The 21,105-nt window shown below is 42.4% G+C and overlaps 1 protein-coding gene across 3 annotated transcripts in view; it reads left to right on the forward strand.

Annotated features, from left to right (window-relative positions):
• Positions 1 to 21,105, forward strand: part of DOCK1 (dedicator of cytokinesis 1) — a 323,303-nt gene that overhangs the window by 238,038 nt on the left and 64,160 nt on the right. For all 3 annotated transcript variants that reach the window (XM_072871685.1, XM_072871686.1, XM_072871687.1), the window contains 4 exons: positions 2,507 to 2,565; positions 8,807 to 8,955; positions 18,826 to 18,911; positions 19,098 to 19,254. In XM_072871685.1, the coding sequence (XP_072727786.1) occupies positions 2,507 to 2,565; positions 8,807 to 8,955; positions 18,826 to 18,911; positions 19,098 to 19,254 (451 nt within the window). The remainder of the gene's footprint in view (positions 1 to 2,506; positions 2,566 to 8,806; positions 8,956 to 18,825; positions 18,912 to 19,097; positions 19,255 to 21,105) is intronic.

Genomic DNA, 21,105 nt, shown 5'->3' on the forward strand with positions numbered 1-21,105 from the left:
GAGTTTCTCACTGCTGCGGTGACATGGGATTTTAAAGGCTTTTTGCTTTAACTGTGTGGGTCGCAGGCTTTGACCAGAGACGACAGGGCTCTATGTCCCATCCTTTTTTTTTTTGGCAGCGAAGATTTGCCCTTCAAATTCCACTCCATCGTGAGTTTTGAGGTGCTTCCTTTGGAAGCCATGGTTTACCTGAGCGTTGAAACAGAATTTTTAAGCGCTGTGATCTAATATACGTACCTGCAGCTCGTGGGGCTTCCTTGATGAAACAGGAATATTTACAAGTTCAGTGGAAAAGTGATGTCAAGCAGAGCTCAGGCTTTTGCACTTGTGCTATGAATATCATAAATAACATTACAGTTACCCATTTGCAAAAGGAAATCAAGATGGTTTTGTAGAGCCGGGTAAATTTTCTTTCATTAGATTTAGGATTTATGGAACAAAATGGTTTTGTACAAGATGGGACCAGTGATGCAGATTCTCTCTTGTAATTAAGAGTGTGAAGGATACTTGCAAAAGGCAAGGTGCTCCAGTCAAGGCAGAGGGATCAAAGCCGGGGCTGCCATCGCTGCCGCATCTCTCCCCCCCGCCCCCCTCTCTCTGCCCAGCGTTGGTGTGCACCTACCTGAGCAGTTACGTTCAGACCAGACTCCGGACCTGAACAAAAACCCAACAGCTGAGCTGTAACTGGATTGGAAATTACTGTCAAATACATTTGTGGGCTGATATTCCTCTTTGTGAGGACGAGAACCTTAGACGGAATTTTTTTTCAAGTGATTTTTATATTAAACTGTGGGGTATATCGCGCTGAAGAAATCGAAGAAATCAACAGACAGTTCTCACTGCTAATATAAGTGAATAGATTAAGTCATTTGAAGTGGTTACTTAATGAAGTTTGCTAAATTGTAAATCTGTTTATAATGATTTTACAAGTTGTTATTTTCAGTTTAATCATGTTTTGGAGACAGAAATCAAGACCATAAATTCTTCAAGATGTAATAAATGTATGGTCTGGAAGCACTAACTTTTATTGCTATGTGAAACCACTACCAGTTCTGTGCCGAAGGGATATAATTAATCAGTTAATTCAATATCACACTCACCCGTCTTTTTAAGTATATATTTCAATTAATATATTTAATAATTAAAATTTTAATTATTGTAATTTGTAGTTTTTGCTAAACATTGCATTAAACATTGCATTTAAGCATTAGATAATAACAGATTCTTAATGATGCAGAAGAATCTCTTTAATCCATATTAATGACAGGGTATCTCACTATTATCCCACGGAAATCCCACAAGTTGCCAGATATTACCATTTTGCTCATCTTGATTTAAGTAATGATCTTTAACATACAAATATTCCGTGTAGCAAATACATTCTTGGAGCTCATTATGGTTCTGATCCCGTCATTAAGGAAGGCAATAGGATGTTTTCCATTCACTAAGCTTTCCTGGTACTGATGTGGAGAGGGAGTGGAACATAAAAGTAACCCTGATGGGGGATGTGAGGCATTGGTGCCACCAGCTTCGCAGCAGAGCAGAGGCAGGTCTGGCAGGGAGGCTGAAGGGTGGGCTCCCACCTCTGCCCTGGCCCGTGAGCTGCCTGGGACCACTCACTTTTCATAGAATCATGGAATCATTAAGGTTGGAAAAGACCTCTAAGGTCATCTACTCCAACCATCAGCCCAACACCTCCATGCCTACTAAACCATGTCCCGAAGTGCCACGTCTACACGTTTTTTGAACTCCAGGGATGGTGACTCCACCACTTCCCTGGGCAGCCTGTTCCAATGCTGGACAACCCTTTCAGTAAAAGGGGACACAAAATCCCACTGGAACATAGAAACCTTCTCTTTCTGATCTTGCGCATCAAAGTACAAGGCGTCGCAAGATGTTCCTTGTTGTATTTTCTAGGACAATGCTATGCTGAGAGGGTATATAAAAATAAAATACAGCCTTAGGCCATGAAGTTCTCCGTTACGCTTCCTCCAGCCATTGCCATTTGAAAAACAGAAAATGCTCACGGTTAATCTCTGTAACCACCCATGTGTCCCGAAGGTCGGTTAGGTATCTGAAAATATGGCAAAGAGAGGTTTTGCACAGGTGAGTGTTTTGTGTGTGTTCTCCCTTTGGCAAGTATTGCTGCAGAAATTGAAAACTGGGGTCTTTTGAGGGAGAGCAAGTAACAGGAGGGGGGAACAGAAGCTGGTGGCTGCGTGGCTGAGGGTTTTGGGGTGGCCTGGACATGCCAGGCAGCCTCTATGTCTCACTCCCTTGTAAAAGGGACATTTAGGAAAGTTCAGCCTTTCCGGGCGCATCGCTGGGCTGGTGAGGAGGCTGGGCAATGTATTGGTTGAATTGGTTGTATTGGTTGAATTTGGAGAACATGCTCTGTAATTTCAAATGTTTTTGGCTGCTGATCAGATTTTGAAATGAGATGTTTCTGCCCATTGATACTAGATTTTTACTTTTTTTTAATGGTGGTTTTGTTTTCCTTTTTAAGGTACGGTGACATGCGAAGGCAGATTGGTTTTGAAATCAGGGATATGTGGTATAATCTGGGTAAGTAGCCTGAGTGCCTCTTGCTTAATGCTTTCAGTGTTTGTATAAACCAAGTTAGAGATGACATGAACTTGCTTTCTCTTGAAATAATGGTAGGCTTCCAGAAGGCATTTAAAAAGGAGGTGATTTAAGAAATAAAGTCACCTCTGCGTGCTCATTTCACTACCTGGGAAGATCCGTAACTGTAGTCAATGTTTATGCATCTTCGTTTTTTTCATGGTATTCAACCTCAGGCGAAATAAAAAGAAACAGTTATGGTGATACCTGTTGAATGGGTTTTTTTCTCCTTAAAAATATATATATGCACACATATACGTATACACATAGATATATACACACACATACATGTGGCTGCGGTAACTGGGACTGTAGCCAAATGAAGGTGTCTAAGGGTTATCAGTAACTCAGCCTGCAAATTCTGCTTCAAGTCTGATTTTCAGCCTTGTTTGGCTGCATCAGAGTGACTCAGGAAGATTGGTAAAGAATGGGAACGTGGACATCCCTGGAGTTCGTAGGTAAATTAGGCATATCTGACTGTCTCAAGTCTGTGCTATTCTGTGGGTATAATTTAGCTATATGGGGATTGAATTTCATGAGAAACGGAGTATTTACTGTGACCCGAGCGTACTCATCTGCCAGATTTCATTTTCCTGAGCTTAACAGCAGAGACACTTCAGCTCTTCCAAGTTTTATCAAAAGTTCCTTAAATTATCAGAAATAAGTTCATTTGCCACTTCACTTATATCTCTGGCTGAACTGTTGTTGCTGAAACTTGAAAAAAATCAGCATATATAAGAGAAGGGAATGCAAGGGTTCGTAAGTATTTGATGTCACAGAGTTTGTATCCGCTCTGCTGGAATGATGAGAAAAGGCTTCTGAGAGCAGCTGAGTTCACCTTTTATTAGAAGCATCATTCGTGAATTAAGTGTCTGGAGAACCGATTAAAGCACAGTACACACCTGATACGTGACTTGACAGACAGCTAATAAAATCAGTATCGTGCCTGATGCTGGGTCAGGACGCTGGCAGCCTCTTTGTTAGCAATTAGCCAAATCCTTCCCTGTTCTAGGCTTACAGTCCTGTATTCATCTGTTATCTTTACTAATTTCTCTAGCATCTTTGGATTCTTAAACTTTTCCCGGAATTTACTGGACTGGAAGTAGAAAAGTTTGCATATGTAGTTATACATCTGGCTGTTCTTACATGAGGTTATTTTATTCAGGCTGGGGACTATGGAGTGCTTTGGGCTTTTTACTACTGCTGCTGACCCTGGCTGCTCTTGGACAGGTTATTTAGTTGCTCTAAGGTTCAGGTTTTCACCATTAACAGGGAGCTGATAATAATTTCCCCTGGAGTTTTGTGAATCGATTGGCATGGGGGTGGTGTTTTCTTCAATATTTCTTCCTGTGCTGTCATGAAAGCCTTCTATTTTTAATAGAGTTTTTATAAACCGAGATTGTCCAGGTAGATGACTCCGTGACCTACGCGAGCTCTAATGTCTGTGATTCTGTAAGTGGCTGGGATCATTAATGCTGAAATCTCACATGTTGAGGGAGGCAGTAAATTGCTGCTCTTCCCAACAAAAGCTGCAAGAGAAAGGTAAATCGGAGGCAGGACCCCAATCCAAGGCGGCCTTTGTACTTCTCATAATGAGCAGTTTGCTTTTTCTCATCTTCTTTGTAATGCAGATAGTCCATGCTGATCATGTTTAACTTCTGGCTCTTCACCAATCTCATGTATGTCACAGCATCAGTTAAGAAAGAATTCTGACTTACCACTGCAGGGGAGTTGATTGGGGGGTGCTTGACACTTTTCTTTTAGAAGTTGCACTACATTAGTCAAATTATTAATTTATAATATATGTTCAGAAACAAAATCAGAAGTGAAAAGCTATAATTCTTGCATATGCTTGAGCATATAATTTTTATGACTATGCCATTGTGCATAAGATATGATGAAGCCAAACAACCCTGACTTTTGATTTATGTATTAAAGGGTATGGGTAAGCCTCAAAAATTAATATTTTGTCTCATCAGCTTTTGTTCATAAATACCATGATTAACGTATAATGCCTGCTGAGTTAAAACTCCCCAGTTGGGAATGAGACAGTCCTGTAGCTGTAACGCACATCTAAGAGTATAATTTATTTTCTGGAATTAAATAGTAAAGTACAAATTCTAAAAGTTTTTTCTTGTCTGTGTTTCTTATGCAAAGTTGGCTGCAATATTCATACCTTCCTACCTTTATAAGCAGAAAAAAACCCAAAAGAGCATGTGTAGTGGAGCGCAACACTAGCTGACTGTGTGCACCCACTAAATACCTGTAATTTAGGAATAAAATTTTTGTTTTAAACAGGGAACCACGTACGAGAGATCCAGCCTGACAGATTTTCTATTTAAATCCTAGTGGTATCTGTCCCTCTTTGATACCCTGCTAGATTGGATCGTGAAGGCTTTAGATTGGAGCGCTCTGATGCAGCAGCAATGAGGATGGCTTCGGGGAGCCTCGTCCCGGTGTGCGGAGCCCCCGCTGCGTTGCCTTTCTGAGAGCGCTGCAAGGCTTGTATTTTCTTGCATGCACCAAACCCAGCGTATATTAGTCTTCGGAGGCTGTTTTCCCTCCATATCACAACCTGAACTTTAAAATAATGTAGTATTTGAGTCACTGTTTTGTTGGAACTGGGGCCCGAGACCTTGGTGAGACAGTAAGTATTGGAGAAGCATAAAGCAAGCTGTGCCCTCTGTCTTGAAAATGTAGGAACTCAAACAACATGCGCTTAAAAGCGTTACGTGCTGCAATTTAGCATATAGAAAACACAGCTGGACACTAGGTCACGTGTACCTGTTTTCAGTGGTTAATGGTTTCAACAGTTACATGTTAAAGAAATTGTAATGACATTAAAAATAACATCCTGGTGGTAAAGTCGGTCAAGGAAAGGCAGCTCAGAAAACATTGCTTTTATTGTTGACATCTGAACCAGCTGGAGGGAGATGGGAAAGTACAGTTCCTGAAGGTGAAGTGCAATGGTTGCTGCTGCTGTCCTCCAGCGAGCTGCCCGCTGGCCCGGCCCTTCCCTCCGCGTGCCTGACGTCAGAACAGGTATCTTGACAGAGACGTTAATGTCGTTGGAGGGAAAGCCAGGGTTAAAAATAGACCTGAACTTTGAGCATTGTATAAATAGAAGTCATTACAGCCTCTGAATTAGTCATGCGTGTTCAGAGCTGACCCAAGTGAGAGGTGAGGTTGCTGGCAAATGACTGTGTTTTTTGTGGCCCAGATTTAAATTGGAAGAACCTGGGGAATGAAAATCAGATGTTATCCAATAAAGGAAGCACCTTTGGTTCGGTTCGCGTAATGAGGCCTGTTCCCGTTGCGGGAGCAGTCTGCGGGAGCACATCGCGTGGCAAGGCAGAAGCCACTGCAAGGGAAAGTTTTTGCATGTTCAAAAGAATCCTTTTTTTTTTCACGTGGTTCTTAGAGCAGCTGCACAATTTGGTTTTCAGAAGAGAATCCTCAGTTTTCTTCCAGACTTGTCACATTTTGAGTCTCCGCGTGGGAGTTCCCACACTCCCGGGGAAAAAAAAAAGGCGAATTCATTGTTGGGTTGTTTATCAGAAAGCGCTGCCTGTGACAGGCAGCTGGGATGGATGTGCTGGAGTGCCAGAGGAAGATCGTTTCCTTTCGTGTTTTGCTCTCGTGCTTTCTCTTGTGGCACAACATCGCACTGGATCACATCGCGGTAGCAAACATCACATCACCGACGTGTGTCGTAGCGTCAGAAGGATGTCACGCAGGGCTCGCAACCCTCTCCGTGTCGCCCAGTTGGTGGACGAACCCTTTCTCTGTGTGACTCCTCACGCGTGCTCGATGAAGAAAACCGGTCAAGATGGCTTAACGTTTTAATTTGTGCCGCCCTGCCTTCCCCTGCTCGCTGCCGGCCCCGCTCCTGCCTGCCGCGGCCCCGGCGCAGCTGCCTGCGGCAGGATCGGCTCTGGGCAGCGGCGCGGCTTCGCCTCCAAAGCAGGTGGTGCCGCCCCAGCACGTCGGTCCCCCGTTCTTCTCTGCAGCCGAGCTGCGTAAGCTCTGGTGGGAGCCACCCACGGACCCGCGGCGTGAAGAGCTAAGTGGGTTTCAAACAGCAGAGGAGGGATTTTTTTCGCAGTGCAACGTACCAGTGATTTTAATACCTTCTGCTAATAACTCACACGCTTCTGTTGCCCCCCAACTCCTCCTGAATGTCATATTCGGAGAAGCTCTCTGTCCTATTTAATTTAAAAACTCTACTGGTGATTACCTGCGAGGCAGCACCGCTAATAAATAACAAACAGTCGGTGAACGGCAGGAAGGCTGCGCGTGTGCGGTACAGCTTCGTGGGTGGTGGGGCTGGCTGCGGCCGGCCGGATCCTGCGTGGCCGGGAGCGAGTCCCACAGCCGCCCTCAGCTCCGTCCGCCTCGGTGGAGGCCTTGGCGAGCAGCCGGGAGGCGAGGTCTGCGGCTCTCCCTGCCTTCGTCGTCGGATGAGCCCCTCAGCCACTCCCTTTCTGAGCAAGAAGTTTCTGTGCCCCTGGAGAAGAGGAAAGGCGATGAAAGATTTTTTAAAAATCTCCTGTGAATGCGCCCTTTTTCACATCTGAAGTTCAGAAGACGTTAGTTACTTTTCCGAGGGAATCCCTGTGCTTGAAGCAATGGAAAAACCCACCGTGACACACGGAGGACTTCATGACATTGAATTTGTGCCTGACGAATAACTTTGTCACTATCATTTGTTTTCTGAAATATTGACTCTGACACTTTTCAGGCGTAATACAAGAAAACTGTCACCTGAGAGGCCGAATGTAATAATACTTGTAAGAGAGACAGCGGAAAGCTTTACGCCTCTCACTTGATATTCCTCACCAACAACCGGCATTGCAGCATCATTCAAAGTAGCAATTTTAGTGGAGTATTAATTTGCCCTAATAGGATTGCTAATGCTAATAGGATTCTGAAGTTTGCCAAATCAAGTAACTTAAATTATATCTTCTAAAAAAAAAGAGCGTGTTTTGTTAGTAAAGGATTTCTTCTTGATTACGTTTGTTGAGATTTATGTTAGTTCTGGTCAAAAGTGAAACTGCTAATTAAAGACTTCCACGGTTAGTGCCGTGCTGGTGTAGTGCAGTGGAATATAAATGAATTAAAATCTGTTTCTGTCATGTACCACTGGTAACTGCAATGGGAAACGAGAGTCTTAAAATGGAGGAGGCTGAGGGCTCGTTAAATTAGCTCAGCGCCGAAGAAGGCTGGTCTGAACCACAGCAGTGGATGCGTGAGCAGCGTGTGAGTTGGATCGTACACCTCCAGTAACCTTGCGTTGGCGAGAAACGTCACCGGTTGTGTAGTGAGGTTCAAGTGAATCCCAGCCTGTTGCTGCGAGGGGAATATATTTGTATTTTCTAAACTTCTGCCACCAAGTCCTCTGCCTGGAGCTCTCCGGGGCTCTGCTACACTGCTCTACACCAGCGTCTTTCCGTGGAGGTGTTGAACAGATGATTTGCAGAACGTATAATCTGCGTTCTCTACACTTCAGCTAATAACACAAACAGTAACTAGATGTTTTTAACTAGTCCAATATTTATTAGGTGCCATGTTCCCGGCAAGGTTTAATTGCTGTTCCGTGTGCGGAGAGCGTAGCAGGGAGGGTTGGGGGAGGTGCAGTTTTCTCTTGGGAAGATAAATGTGAAATAAAGTTTGCCAGTCAGATCAGCTCTTGAAGAAAGAAGACATATTGTCGGCTTGGCCAGACGCGGCTTCATGTCTCGAGGCTGTGTAACTATGCACTCGTGGTGACACTTTGATAGACTGACATGGAGAACATTTTGTACGCTGCGGAAGATACAGAAGTCTAAATAAGTTAATACAAGCGATGTGCCTTTTAGCCTCCTTCTCTCCTAACCATAAGTTGTATTTTTTAAAAAAAACAAACCTTGAAACTTTATATGAGGGTGCAAATATGGGTGCTTCGTGGAAAATGTGACAAGTTCCAGTTTGGTTACTGATTCGACAACTCTTGTTAATTTGGGTTTATACATACCACGTACTTCCCCTCTTGTGGCATAAATAATCATGTTTCAGTAGAGTCAGAGCATGGAAAATACTTTCTTATGCTATATAAGAATTTATTGATACAGCTTTTATACCAATTATCTTCTACCAAAGTCAGTGGCTGTTCGTTAACTCTGAAATGCGTCTTTTTCTCTTAAAGGTCAGCATAAAATCAAGTTTATCCCAGAAATGGTGGGACCAATCTTAGAAATGACGCTGATCCCTGAAACCGAACTTCGGAAGGCTACAATCCCAATCTTCTTTGATATGATGCAGTGTGAATTTCATTCTACTAGAAGCTTCCAGATGGTAAGCAACGAGCTACAGATATTTAAAGTTTGTAAGAAAGATTTAACTGGTTTTTGACAAAAACATAAGAATTTTTGTTATTTCTTATTTTTCTAAAGGATAATATGGATTTTCTATAACTCTGAGTGGCTATAGAGTTTTCATCTGAGGTTTTAAAATTCTTGTTGAAGAAAAAATTTGCATGAAGTAAATGAAACCTTTCTTTATGATACAAAAGGAGAGCAAAGACAGATGTCTTAAATTTTCACTGTGACTCAGGAACAGAGTCTGCTTCTGAGTGAAACTGGACATAAAGGGAGCCTGATAATGTGGCAAAAGAAACTATAACCTGTAAGAATTTATCATCTCTGCTATCTTATAATTGTGATACTCTTTACCATTTTATGGATTTTGAAGAGGGAAAAAAAGCCATCCAGTCAGTGTCAGTGTTTCTTCATGTTATGTAGACACTGCAAAATCTAAAATACTAATGTAGCATTTTTATTCTATTCTATTGTAACATGCTGAGGGAAGTCCTTGCAATAAGCACACACAATCTTATCCTGATAGCATCAACTTTTGAGAGACAAGTGGAGTGAAAGAAGGTTTCCTGACATCATTCATTTGAGCTTCTTTGCCTTGAAACTTTGCCTTATGGATTGAGCGTACGACCAGTTAGGCCAGGTAGTGTTACGGGACAAGCCCGCGTAGCTCCTTTACACTGTGAAATTTCTGTCGGTTCAGGATATGACCTTGTGAATTTTGTAATAAAGTTTGACGTGTGTTGTTTACTTTTTTCCCTTTATATTGGCAGTTTTCTTTCTTGGATGAAAAATCTTATCCTTTTCCATACTTTTTTGTGAACTGTTATTCATAACCAGCTCTTAATAAATCTGTAGCCAGAGTAAATGAGTATTTGCGTGGAGAGACTTAAGCAAGGGAAATGGCATCAGCTTTATTACTTTGATTTGTTTTGTGCTGGATGGCGTGTGGGGAGGTTGTGAACTGTATTTTGGATCCATCCAATTACTGCATAATCATTTTTTCTTATGTTTGACTCCGATGATACTGTAAAGATTGAAATGCTCGCTGGGATGCCATTTAAACAGTTTCCTGTCAGATGGTCTCTTTTGTTGCTTGTCATTTTTTATTTGTACAATTATATGGATCATGAAAAATCCGAGGGTAACTTTATAGCTAAATTTATGGCCCTATATTTTCTTGACAGAAGGAAACCAGCTTTCTGTGGAATAGTTGGGTGATTTTAATAAATGAACATCTTAAATATTTCACACAAATTCTTTCTGCCTTTTGAGAAGAAAAATGCCTCATGCTTAAGTCAGAGATGTCTTGGATTGTAGGTACTCAACATATATTTCTTATGGCAGTATAGCTTCTTTCTTTATGGACATAGCATTGATATGACAGGTTGCAGAGGTAGTAAACCTTTTTTCAGTGCATTTGGAGTGAACGGTTACATCTAACGGGGAATAATCAATCTGTCCATTTACGGTTTTGCAGATAATGTAGTTATATAGTTTGCTGAGTATCTCAGATTGGTCTTTGGGGAATGAAGATCACAGCTTGTAAAAAGCAGAGAATTATAGAAAAGTCTAGGTTGGATGTGACCTCTGGAAGTAATCTGGTCCAAACTGGGCCTTAGATTGGGTTATCTGGGGCCATCTGAAACTCAGTATTGAGTATTTCCAGTGAGGGAGGTTTCACCACTTCTCTGGGTGACCTATTCCAATCTTTGAGACCTTTCTTCTTATATCCAGATGGAATTTCCCTGAATCAACTTGTGCCTGTTGCTGCTTGTATTGTCACTGTGCACCCCTGTAAACAGAGTAACTCCATCTCCTCTATAACAACCTTCAAGGTGTTGGAAGGCTTGAGTCTGCTTTTCTCTAGGCTGAACAAACCCGATTCCTTCAACCATTCTCCAGGCCAGGTTCTCCAACACTCTGCTCATCTTGGTGGCCCTCCATTAGACCATCTCCAATTTGTCACTGTCTTTCCTGAGCTGGGGGGACCGAAGCTGGACACAGTGTCCCAGCCATGGCCCAACAAGTGGAATAATCCTGTTGATCCTCTAGCTGTAGTCTTGTTGGTGCAATCAAGGACACATTTTGCCTCCATTGAAGGGGCACACTGCTTCTTCTTGTTCAGCTTGCTGTCCACCAGGTCCTTTCCAGCAGAGCAGCTTGTACTTGCTGCTTGCAACTATACCATCCCAGATTCAGGACTTTAAGTTTCTCTTCCTTAAATGTTATGCAATTTCTTGTTGGCTGTCTTTCAGACTGTCAAAGTCATTAAACCACCACCCTTTGAGATGAGCAATTTAGCCACTTTTTCCACCCACCTTGTAGTCTCTCTGTCCAGTCCGTATCTTACCAACTTGTCAAGAAGTATGTTTTGAGAGAGTGTATCAAACACATTGCTAAGATCATGACAACTACAGCTCTTCATCCACTGAGCAGATAGTTTCATCACAGAAGGCAGTCAGGTTGGTCAGATGTGGTTTACCCTTGGTAAATCCATATTGGCTTTTCCCAGTTACCTTCTCACCCTTCGGGTACCTGTAAATAACTTCCACGAGGGCTTGCTCCATGGTTTCCTCAGGAGCTGAAGTGGGCCTGCCTGGCCTGTAGCTTCCCGGCTCGTCGTTTTTGTCTCCTTTCTGTTTAAGTGCTAGAAATAGATACAAAATAATTTAAGTATTACCAGTACCGAGGGAAGCTTTCATACTTGAATGTGTCGATGTAATGTACTGCGTTACGTCGTCTGTACACAACTACCAATTACCGTTGTCCAGCATTGCTTTCAAAGAGAACTTCAAAATTGAATGGTTGGCTGCTGTTAAACTAATCTGCCAGAAATCCAATTATCTAACCTTATTAGTCACATCAACAAGGGTTTAGATTGGCTCCATTTCTCCAGCAGATGTATAAACCTCATGATTTGTGGGGGAGGAATTTAAATTTTTTGCAGAACTTCAATGCTGTGATGGCTTGTGTTATAAACAGACAGCTTTCCCGATGGCGGTTTTAATTTCAGTATGAATTGGTTTGCCTGGTGAAACCAGTAACAGACAGAATGGGGCTTTTTGTTCTTCCAGTATATATAGCCCTGAGAAAAAAACAGAAGATAAATTCCTCTGGTTTTTACAGAACTAAATTAAAGGCTGACTGAATTAAAAGCTGGAGTTGCCCATTTTTGTCCTCTCCCTCTTAAGGTGCTTTAAAGCCTGTATAAGGCTTCAAAGTAGCCTGTACCTCAAAGCATGAATCTGATACTAAAGTCAGTGTGGGACTGAAGCTTCCCTATAGAAGAAAATGCCTCCTTCTCCGCTCTGCTTTTTTCCCTTTGCCTGTTTTACTAGCGAACCCTCCAGATCAAAGGGAATATGTCAGAGCCACAGGAGCGATGAAAGAGAATTGGTTTGATTGTTCAAGGCCTGGTCAGGTGAGCGTGATGGATCCCGTGGTGACAGCAGGAGAGAAAGTTCATCATGAAAGAATCATTCCGCTGAAATGTGGAATTCGGAGCATAAAAAGCCCTGACCTTCTGATGTTGCTGCCTGTTCCTTCCAGCTGCCACTTGCTCCGGCTCCATTTCCTATGAGCACTCCTGTTTGCTTGCCTACCCAAAACTTTAACCTACCTTTACTGGACCTTTGTCATTGCTGATGTAATGTTGTGCTTGGTTCGAGTTGAACCCGTTCACAGAGAGGTGCCAGTGCAGGAACTGGTACAAAACAGAGCGTGGAAGAAGCAGGGGGAGATGTTGGGTAGGTCCTCCCTATCTCATGGCACTGTGTCATAATACGATTTCTTTTAACTAATCTGGTACAAATTAATTAGTATAAGTAACTTATGTTAAGAGACAAAAAACCCTATTAACAAAATAAGGGGTTGAGTCAGAAGCACTACCCCAGCCTGTCTTCCCCAACATGATTACGTTTCTCATCAAGTAGAAAGGAAGGAAGGACCCTTATCCTTTGAAGTAAAATCTGAGAGGTGTAACCCCCAACTCTGCAGTAGTGAGCAAGAAGAAATTAGAAGTCCCATATGGCTAGTTTTCAGGCTGAACAGCATTACTAAGGAGAATCATCTGGTGGTGTTAGCATCAGCAATATAAGCATACAAGTTCCAGCATGTGTTCTTACCCTGTTAAGAGTAAGGAGTTGTGTAAAAGTAATGATCTGAGGAAAGAGCCCCAAAAATGCAACACCACATCTGTCCTGTTCTCTGCAAATTGGAATGGCATTTAGCATAATGGAACCATAGCCGAAATGATAGAAAAATGATATAGAAATGCACAAGCAATGAATGCATAATGCAGAATCATATAGATATGCATAATAAATGAATGCATAATGTGAAATCATATAGAAATGCATAATAAATGAATGCATAATGCATATGATTACTCAAATAAAACCATGGGTGCAGCTAAAGTACTTCTAGCTAGCATTCTGTTGTGAAGAGCATTAAATGAGTAAAGACCAGAAGAAATAAAGAGGAAACCCTTTTAATTCATTTCTAACATTTAACAATAAATCTCAGTATCATCAAGACGGCCATACTAGCATTTTTATTTGCAGTGTAATTTTTTGTTGGTTATCAATGACTTTCAAATTGATACCATTCTCCTTAATAAGAAGTACCTAGTTTATCTGAATCTCTCTCAACTTTTAGAACCTATAATTCCTTATTAAGTCTTTCTACCACTTCTGAGCACCATGTTAACCTCCCTCTCCCTGTGCTGTAGATTTGCAGACAGAACACAAGTTAATGACTTGTCCAAGTTTCTGTGATGCTGCAGATTCTCCTCTGTAATCCCACTGAATGTACAAATTCAAATAAGTAATCTCCCACAAAGGATTAATTTCAATAAGTAACATTTGTAGTTATCTACGGTTGAAATATAAATGCGTACGTTTTTTCTTCTTTTCTGGCCTTTTGGAGAATAGCGGTATTCCTCCCTCACCTCACCTGAAGAGCAAGGGAGAAAGGTAATGCAGTAAGTCTAGAGACCTCCAAAATCACCTACTACTAAACGGCTGCCGGATCTGTTTGCCGGCCGGAACGCTGTGGGAATATAGCAAAGAGAACAGATGAAACTTGGGAATTATCACCAACTTTCATAGCAGCCTTTGAACAAAGTTTTGCAGTACTTGGGTGCTATTTCTGCTTTAGGACTAATTTCTAGTGGTGTTATCGTCACTTGAATTTTATGTGGCAAATTTATTCTTATCCCATATCAAAACAAATTTATAGCAGCTTGGAGGATTGAAAGTCTTCCTCATCTACAGCTAGATTAAATTGTCAGTCAGTGCTACAAATATAGCCTGACCACACTTTAGGTAAACCTAAAACCAAAAGCGATTAGTTGAGCTGACACTTGAAGATGCTAGATAGCTTACATTGATTTATTTTCTCCAGATGGGAGATTGTAACAGACAGATGAAGTAGTGGATATACTCTTTGCTCAAGTTCAAACGCACATCCTAAAGAGAAGCCAAGATCTTGATCAACTGCAAGGAAAAGTTGATAATAATTTCCTGTAATCTTCCTAAAATCACCCCTCAAGCTTTCTCTGTCAACAGAAGGATATGAATCTCAGCTCATTGATGGTGCCCGATAGACCCCCTAAGCCTCCAGAAAGAGCCTCAGCAGGCGTCACTGGCTGTAATGTAAACACTGAAAATTTGGCGCTTCTTCACTTGAGAGTAAAATCCATCACAATAATTGCAGGCCTACTTCGTGCTATTTTATGCGTTTAAAAAAATAAAAGGAAAAATTGAGACTTGGTCAACAGATGCCAGATGTGGTGTCCCAGAGCCATTAGCTTGTGCGACTCCAGGGCCGTGTTCTTACTCCCATCGTGGAAGACGATAGCTCTATAAACCTCAACTTGTGTTGATGAAACCTGCTTCTGTGGAAAGGCTGCGGAAGGAATTTTAACTATGTTAAATAACGTTTAGTCATCTGGCTTGCATGATCTACATCGTATTGATTCCTTGAGAAGTATCAAGAGTGATTGAAGAGCAAAGATACTGTTAATAGTCCTTAAAACCCCAGAAATGCCACAACTCTCGCTCTGTTCAGCCCAAGAGGACCATTAGGGAGATGGCCCAACAAAGCCTAGATTTACAGAAATTTAAGTAAAATTGATATCGGGAAGATACTCAAGATCCTGTATGACAAATGTAATTGCTCTTCTTCCTATGAGTAATCTCTTGCTAAAAAATATATCACCTAAAGGGCTCACGCTGGCAGCAAGTGTCATTTTTCACATTGGTATAGAAAGTCAATTTCTTTCTGGTCTCATTAGAGAACATGAATTTTGTGACTTCTCTGTTTCATCATTGTGTTGCCTCAGTGTTTTACGTGACACGTCCTTGTACTGAGGGAACGTGTTTCAGCTTGTGTTTGCTTCTTAGAGGGGGTGGATTGCATTATTCTTCCTTTTCTCATTTTCCTGTCATTTTTTGAATAATGGATTCACTGTATTAAAAACCTCATTTCACTTCACTTTTCATTCATTTCTTCAGAAGGAAAGTAGTGAGAGAGCGGAACAGGTTACCCAGCGAGACTGTGTCATCATCCATCCATGGAGATGTTCAGTACTTGGCTAAGCAAGTCACAGTTGGCCTGATCTAGTGTTGGCAATGATCCTGCATCACCTGGGAGGCTGGATGAAATGACCTTCGCGGTCTCTTCCAGGCAGCGTTTCTGTGATTTCGTGGATCATTTGGGTACAGAAGAGCACCTATGAAATATTTTAATCTGAGGTTTGGGGTTTCATCTTTAAAACAGTGAGGTATAATAATGAAAATTGTTTTAAGATGGAATATCTGTTGTTTGGGTACTTGGTTGATTTTATCGCTGTATGCATGATACAATCTGTAGTTCAGGTTTCCTGACAGCTCACAGTTCGACTGGCTTTTGTGTGTTGTTAGACTGTATCCTGAATTTGCTCTGAGCGGTAGGTGAGCAGGACTTTTTCTGCCGTTATTTGTCATGATAGCTTGTAGTCACTGAGCTCAGAGCAGGGATTTTTTTTTTCTCTGTTTGTAAGACAGGTCTGGTGGGCTGCCAGGTAGTGTGTAAAAATAAATCTCCCAACTCAAATGCAGAGGACGAAAAGTCTGAGGTTGCATATGAAGGTAGGAAATGATGCAAACATTACTGCAGTTAATGCTGAGAAGGTCGTGGAGACTTGGAAAGGGAGACAAAAACAGTGTCCTGGATCTGAGTGTGGGTTTTTATATTACTGCTGTTGAGCCTGTTAAGATATTCAGAGATTGAGTTGTCCTAACGAAGAGGAGTATTTTGGCATTGTCACAGTTTATCAAGCAAATCCTTCATACCAATGTATATCTCTCCCTAAAAAGGATTTTTCTTAGCAAAGCAGGAACTTCTCTACAGTCCACGGCCACATTTCATGCGCAGGGTCAACTCACGGGCAGCGTGTGTGTGTTCACGAGTGCTGTGGGCTTCAGCAGAAGAGGACCTTCCAGGAGAGCAGGCAGGTGCCTCCAGCTGTGAGGGTGGCCAAGGTGCTTCTCCTCACCCTTATTTGCTGCAGGCTTTTCTCTTGTTCTGCCCGGGTTTACCTTGCCACGCACATGCAGCATTTATTTCAGGAGAAAGGGATTGGGGCAGAACTAAGGGCATGTCTGGTTGTGCTTGGTAGAGGCGTTATGATAACCTGCGTGGGCTGAGGTGGGACTGCGTGGGCAGAGCTTAAAATGCAGCGTACGTTGGCAGAAAGAGATCGGTGGTGGACGTAACTGCTACGCCTCCTCAAAGTGATATAAATGAAGGTGGTGAAAAGCACTCTCTTATCGTCAGAGTTTCATCATGACATAAGTCCGTTGGCAAGGGTGATCTCACACTCCTCGCTGAAATAAATACGCCAGCAGAATTTCACAGCATGGACTAAAAAAATCCAGTTTCTCTTCCTAGCTAAGCCAATCTGAGCCCTGCTGCTGGCTGGAGGTAACACCTTGTCTTCCTCAGCTTTCTCCATGGGCCTGACCGTGTAGAAAATACCTGTCCCCTGTTGTCCACCGGTCACTGCTGAGCGGTGGTGCTACGGCCGGGGCAGCAGCACCGGCGGGGTGGCCACGCGCGGCACCGCTCGGGGTTCAGCCTGCCTGGCACGCCGCCGGCGGGACCACGGCCGAGCTCAGCCCCTCTGCACTGGCATCTGGGACGCTCTGGGATGCTGGTCCCATTACCCGGGTGCCCATTACCTGCCCTTGGCAGACGCTGCTGGGCTGGCAGGGCTCTCTGCGGCGATGTTTTACCTCCTGATACATAGATTTTGATTTTTGCCTTTCAGCATAGTTATCAGCTAAATCTTTAGCACCTGACCTCTACTGCAGCGCTCTTTGAGGTTGTCCTTGTTGTCTCCTTGCGGTTGTTCCTGGTGAAAGAAAAGTCTAATTTTGCTTACAGGCTTGCAACAAAAGCCTGCCTTCTCCAGTTACATTGCCCCTCTGCTGATCGGGCAGCGTTTGGTGGCTGTAACAGAGGAGCTAATACTGTTGTCACTAAAGTAGATCTTTTGATCGGTGGAAATAATTTATAAAGAATAAGAAATGCCGTTATGTTACTGGTACAGCTTAGAGGTGGGGGAGCGTAGCACGGGGAAGGAAAGCTCAGGCTGGAACAGAGGTGCAAGGCTGGGTCCGTAGGCTGCTGCTGACCCAGGGGCTGTGGAAGTGCATCCTCGGTCTGGAAGTATATCAAGCTACAGACAGTCCATTCTTTTTTCGTTTGTACATTATATGCCGTTAATATTAACTGCAGATGCAAAGTACATCTCTTGACATTTACAAAACGTTAGTACGCTTTGTTCTTGTGCAGATGGCCCTTTGCTTCTCCTCGGAATAGTTAGGGACTGCTTAAGCAAGTGACAGTGAAGAAACTTGAAGAGAACTGTTCTGTCAATAAACTCCCACTCTGACTAATGGGATCCCGTTCCCCGGCCACAGGCTCCCGTCTCAGCCGGGCTCTGCTGACGAGGTCTCTTGACAGTAGGTTGTGTCACTGATGGTGTGGCTGTCTGTGCTTATTTAATGAAGAATTAGGAATTAGATGACTGGACTGATCTGTTACCTAGCAGCAAGCCTAGAGTGATCCTTCCTCTGCTAACAGGTTGCATTTGTTCCTACCCTGGGCCCTAGGGAATGTAGCAGCAACAGGTAGAACCCTCTGTAACCATTAAAAATCCAGTGAATTACCCAGTTTGCATTTAAAATACATTCTAATGCCCACTTAAGTTTGCATTCTTTTATTATCGCCCAAATATTACTCTGAAGTTGTTTCGAACAGTTTCCTTCCCCTCTGCAGTGACTTATTAGCAAGGTTGTTAATTGAGTTGTGCCCCACTGTGAGTGAGTATCTGTATGCTAAAAAGGGATGTTAGTGATGCTAGGGCGTGCATCCGGCTGAGTTACCCAGCCTTAGGTGCTACATATCCCCTCTCATGCAGCTTTCAGCATTTTTGTATTTTACTTTTGTTGCTATTACCGTTATTGCAGGGGACAGTCTGTCCCTGGCTTTGTGTCTTCTTTTTCCCCGCCCTCATTCTTGTCGTTAATCTCCTTATTTCGTTTCTCGTAATGCAAATATTTACACTTCATTTAACAACATGACCGATGATTTCCTCAACAAAAAAGTCCTTGTAGGGCAGCAGATCGTCGTGTGGATAGTCTAGTACCAGAGACCGCGAACTCTTAAAGTCAATCAAGCTTTAAAGTAGTGGCTAAACATCTCACCGAGATACCCAACCAATCTGTGAACCATTGAGGCTACAGTAATAAAGTGAAATATTTGCCATCTGATTATTTACGCTTGCTTTGTTTAATTATAGTTTGAAAATGAGATCATCACGAAACTGGATCATGAAGTGGAAGGAGGCAGAGGAGACGAACAGTACAAAGTGTTATTTGACAAAATGTAAGTGTTGATCAGCGGCGAGATTTATGTCACAGTAAAGTCAGGAGAGAGAGCAATTAGATTACAATGAACTTTGTAGCCCAGAAATAATTAAAATCTGTTAATGATGCACAATATTTAAAATTGCACCTGAGCCAAGGTTTTTTCTGCGTGTGATTAACAAGGCAAATGTAATTGGTTTTTCAGTCTCTTGGAGCACTGCAGAAAACACAAATACCTTGCTAAGAGTGGAGAAACTTTTGTGAAACTTGTTGTGCGCTTAATGGAGAGGTTGTTGGACTACAGGACCATAATGCACGATGAGAACAAGGAGAACCGCATGAGCTGTACTGTCAATGTGCTGGTAAGCAAAGAGGAGTCACCAGCCTGAAATGACTACTGCATTCTTAATTTTACACCTTAAACAAAAGGTTTGTGTAAAACAGGGTACGTGTTGGGATTCTCATGAAAGTTTGAAATATTGGGGTTTTTTTTTTCCTTTTTTAATGAAGGTGAATCTATGAAAACATGGGTTATGACTTCTTTAATTGATTCTAAGGAAAGATTTAAGAAGAAATGTTTCAGGGCCTGATATTGAGGGCTGTTCATTGACATTTACAGTTGATGTATGAACAACTTTATGCAGAAAATCACTGACATACAGAACATTGGAGTAATATGCAGTTTACTACCGAAATTTTCATGCATTTGCAATCCTATTTGTATTCTGCTTACTGCTCAGCTTCCGTATTCAAAATTTTTGAATAAATTTGAGTGTTACTATTTCATTCACAGCAGAAAAAGCTCAGGTTGTTTTCCTCACTGATGGGAAATTTCCTCCTCTTAGTTCCACAAATTCTGGAGTATCTACTCTATACTACAAACCTGTGTCCATTTAGGCTAGAGTTGGAAGCAGTAGAAGTTGTCCCCGTAGCACGCATATCGTGCTCTTCAGTATGAGATTTTGCTAGCACAAAATCAGCACATATGGAAAAATGTCAAAATAAATTTTAGAGACCTCCAAACATAGTACTAGCTAGATTTGAGTTTTCCAATAGGACTCCATATTAAACTGTTAGCCCCTAAGGATTCAGAGCTTTCATCCCTATATCGTTGTCAAAGCTTTCATTTCGTTTAAATATGTGGGGCACAGACAGTGAGCGTTTACGGTTTAGGTGATATGGCTGATAGATTTTGTTCAGGCTGGTTTGGAAAGATCTGAGTAAATAGTTTGTAGCTTTAGCACTTGCGAGTAATGCAAACGTCCTCGGCTCGTGCAGCGCAGCCTTTATGCCACACTACTGCATAAGCTTAAATGATGAAACGCTGCCCATTAGAATGGGAGAGAAGATAGAGACATCAAATCAGAAATGGGGATTTTATTTTTAGTTTGTTTTTCCTCTCTGTGCACATCAAAAAGCATCAGAATGTTTAAGAAATGGGAAAAGCGGAGGAACTTGGAGCGTTGTCACCGGCTGTTTGTCTAGCGAGTGCCGTTAGGTTGCCCGCAGAAAAGTCATAGCGTCCTCCCGAGGAAATTTGAGTTAGAAAAGCCTGCCAGTTCGCACCAGGCCAGATAGGAAGTAAAATATCACATACACGATACGCTCTAAAACATGACAACAATTGATAAAACTAGGAAAACTTCCAAAGGAAGGTGAATTTATTTCTCCTTCCCTTCATCATAATACTCTGAGACTCTTCCTAGTAATTCTTGCCATACCAACTGCAGAGGGACCGATGGCACACTTGGGGATTGGTTTTGTTTCCTCTGTGTCTCTAACGGCGTCTCCTGATGCTGATTTTTGTCACCTGAATTTTTCAAGTATTTGCAGACGATCAATTTTGTGGGTGATTTACTGCTGTCAGGTTAAATCACCACGCGATATCCACACACAGCGCTGCCACCGAAGTCTGCGGGAAATGCAGGAAAGCATCGCGGGGCAGAATTCTCCTTCGTTTTCAGTAGGCGTGATTTAAAACCTTAGCTTGGTTTTAAAGTCCCATTTGCCCTCCAGGGCCAACACAGTCTTTTCATCATTCCCCATGCACCTGAAGGGAAATTTATGCCTTCGCAAAAATCCGACCCAGCGCTGATACTCAACACAGTTCCCACTTGAGGTCTCAAAGAGTTCTTAATTGGGACTTTAATGATGCAGAGGCTTTCACAGGATTACGTTTGTCTGTATTGACTATAGCTTAAGTCAGAGGTTTT

Source organism: Ciconia boyciana, chromosome 8, assembly GCF_034638445.1.
Source record: "Ciconia boyciana chromosome 8, ASM3463844v1, whole genome shotgun sequence".
Lineage (NCBI taxonomy): Eukaryota > Metazoa > Chordata > Aves > Ciconiiformes > Ciconiidae > Ciconia > Ciconia boyciana.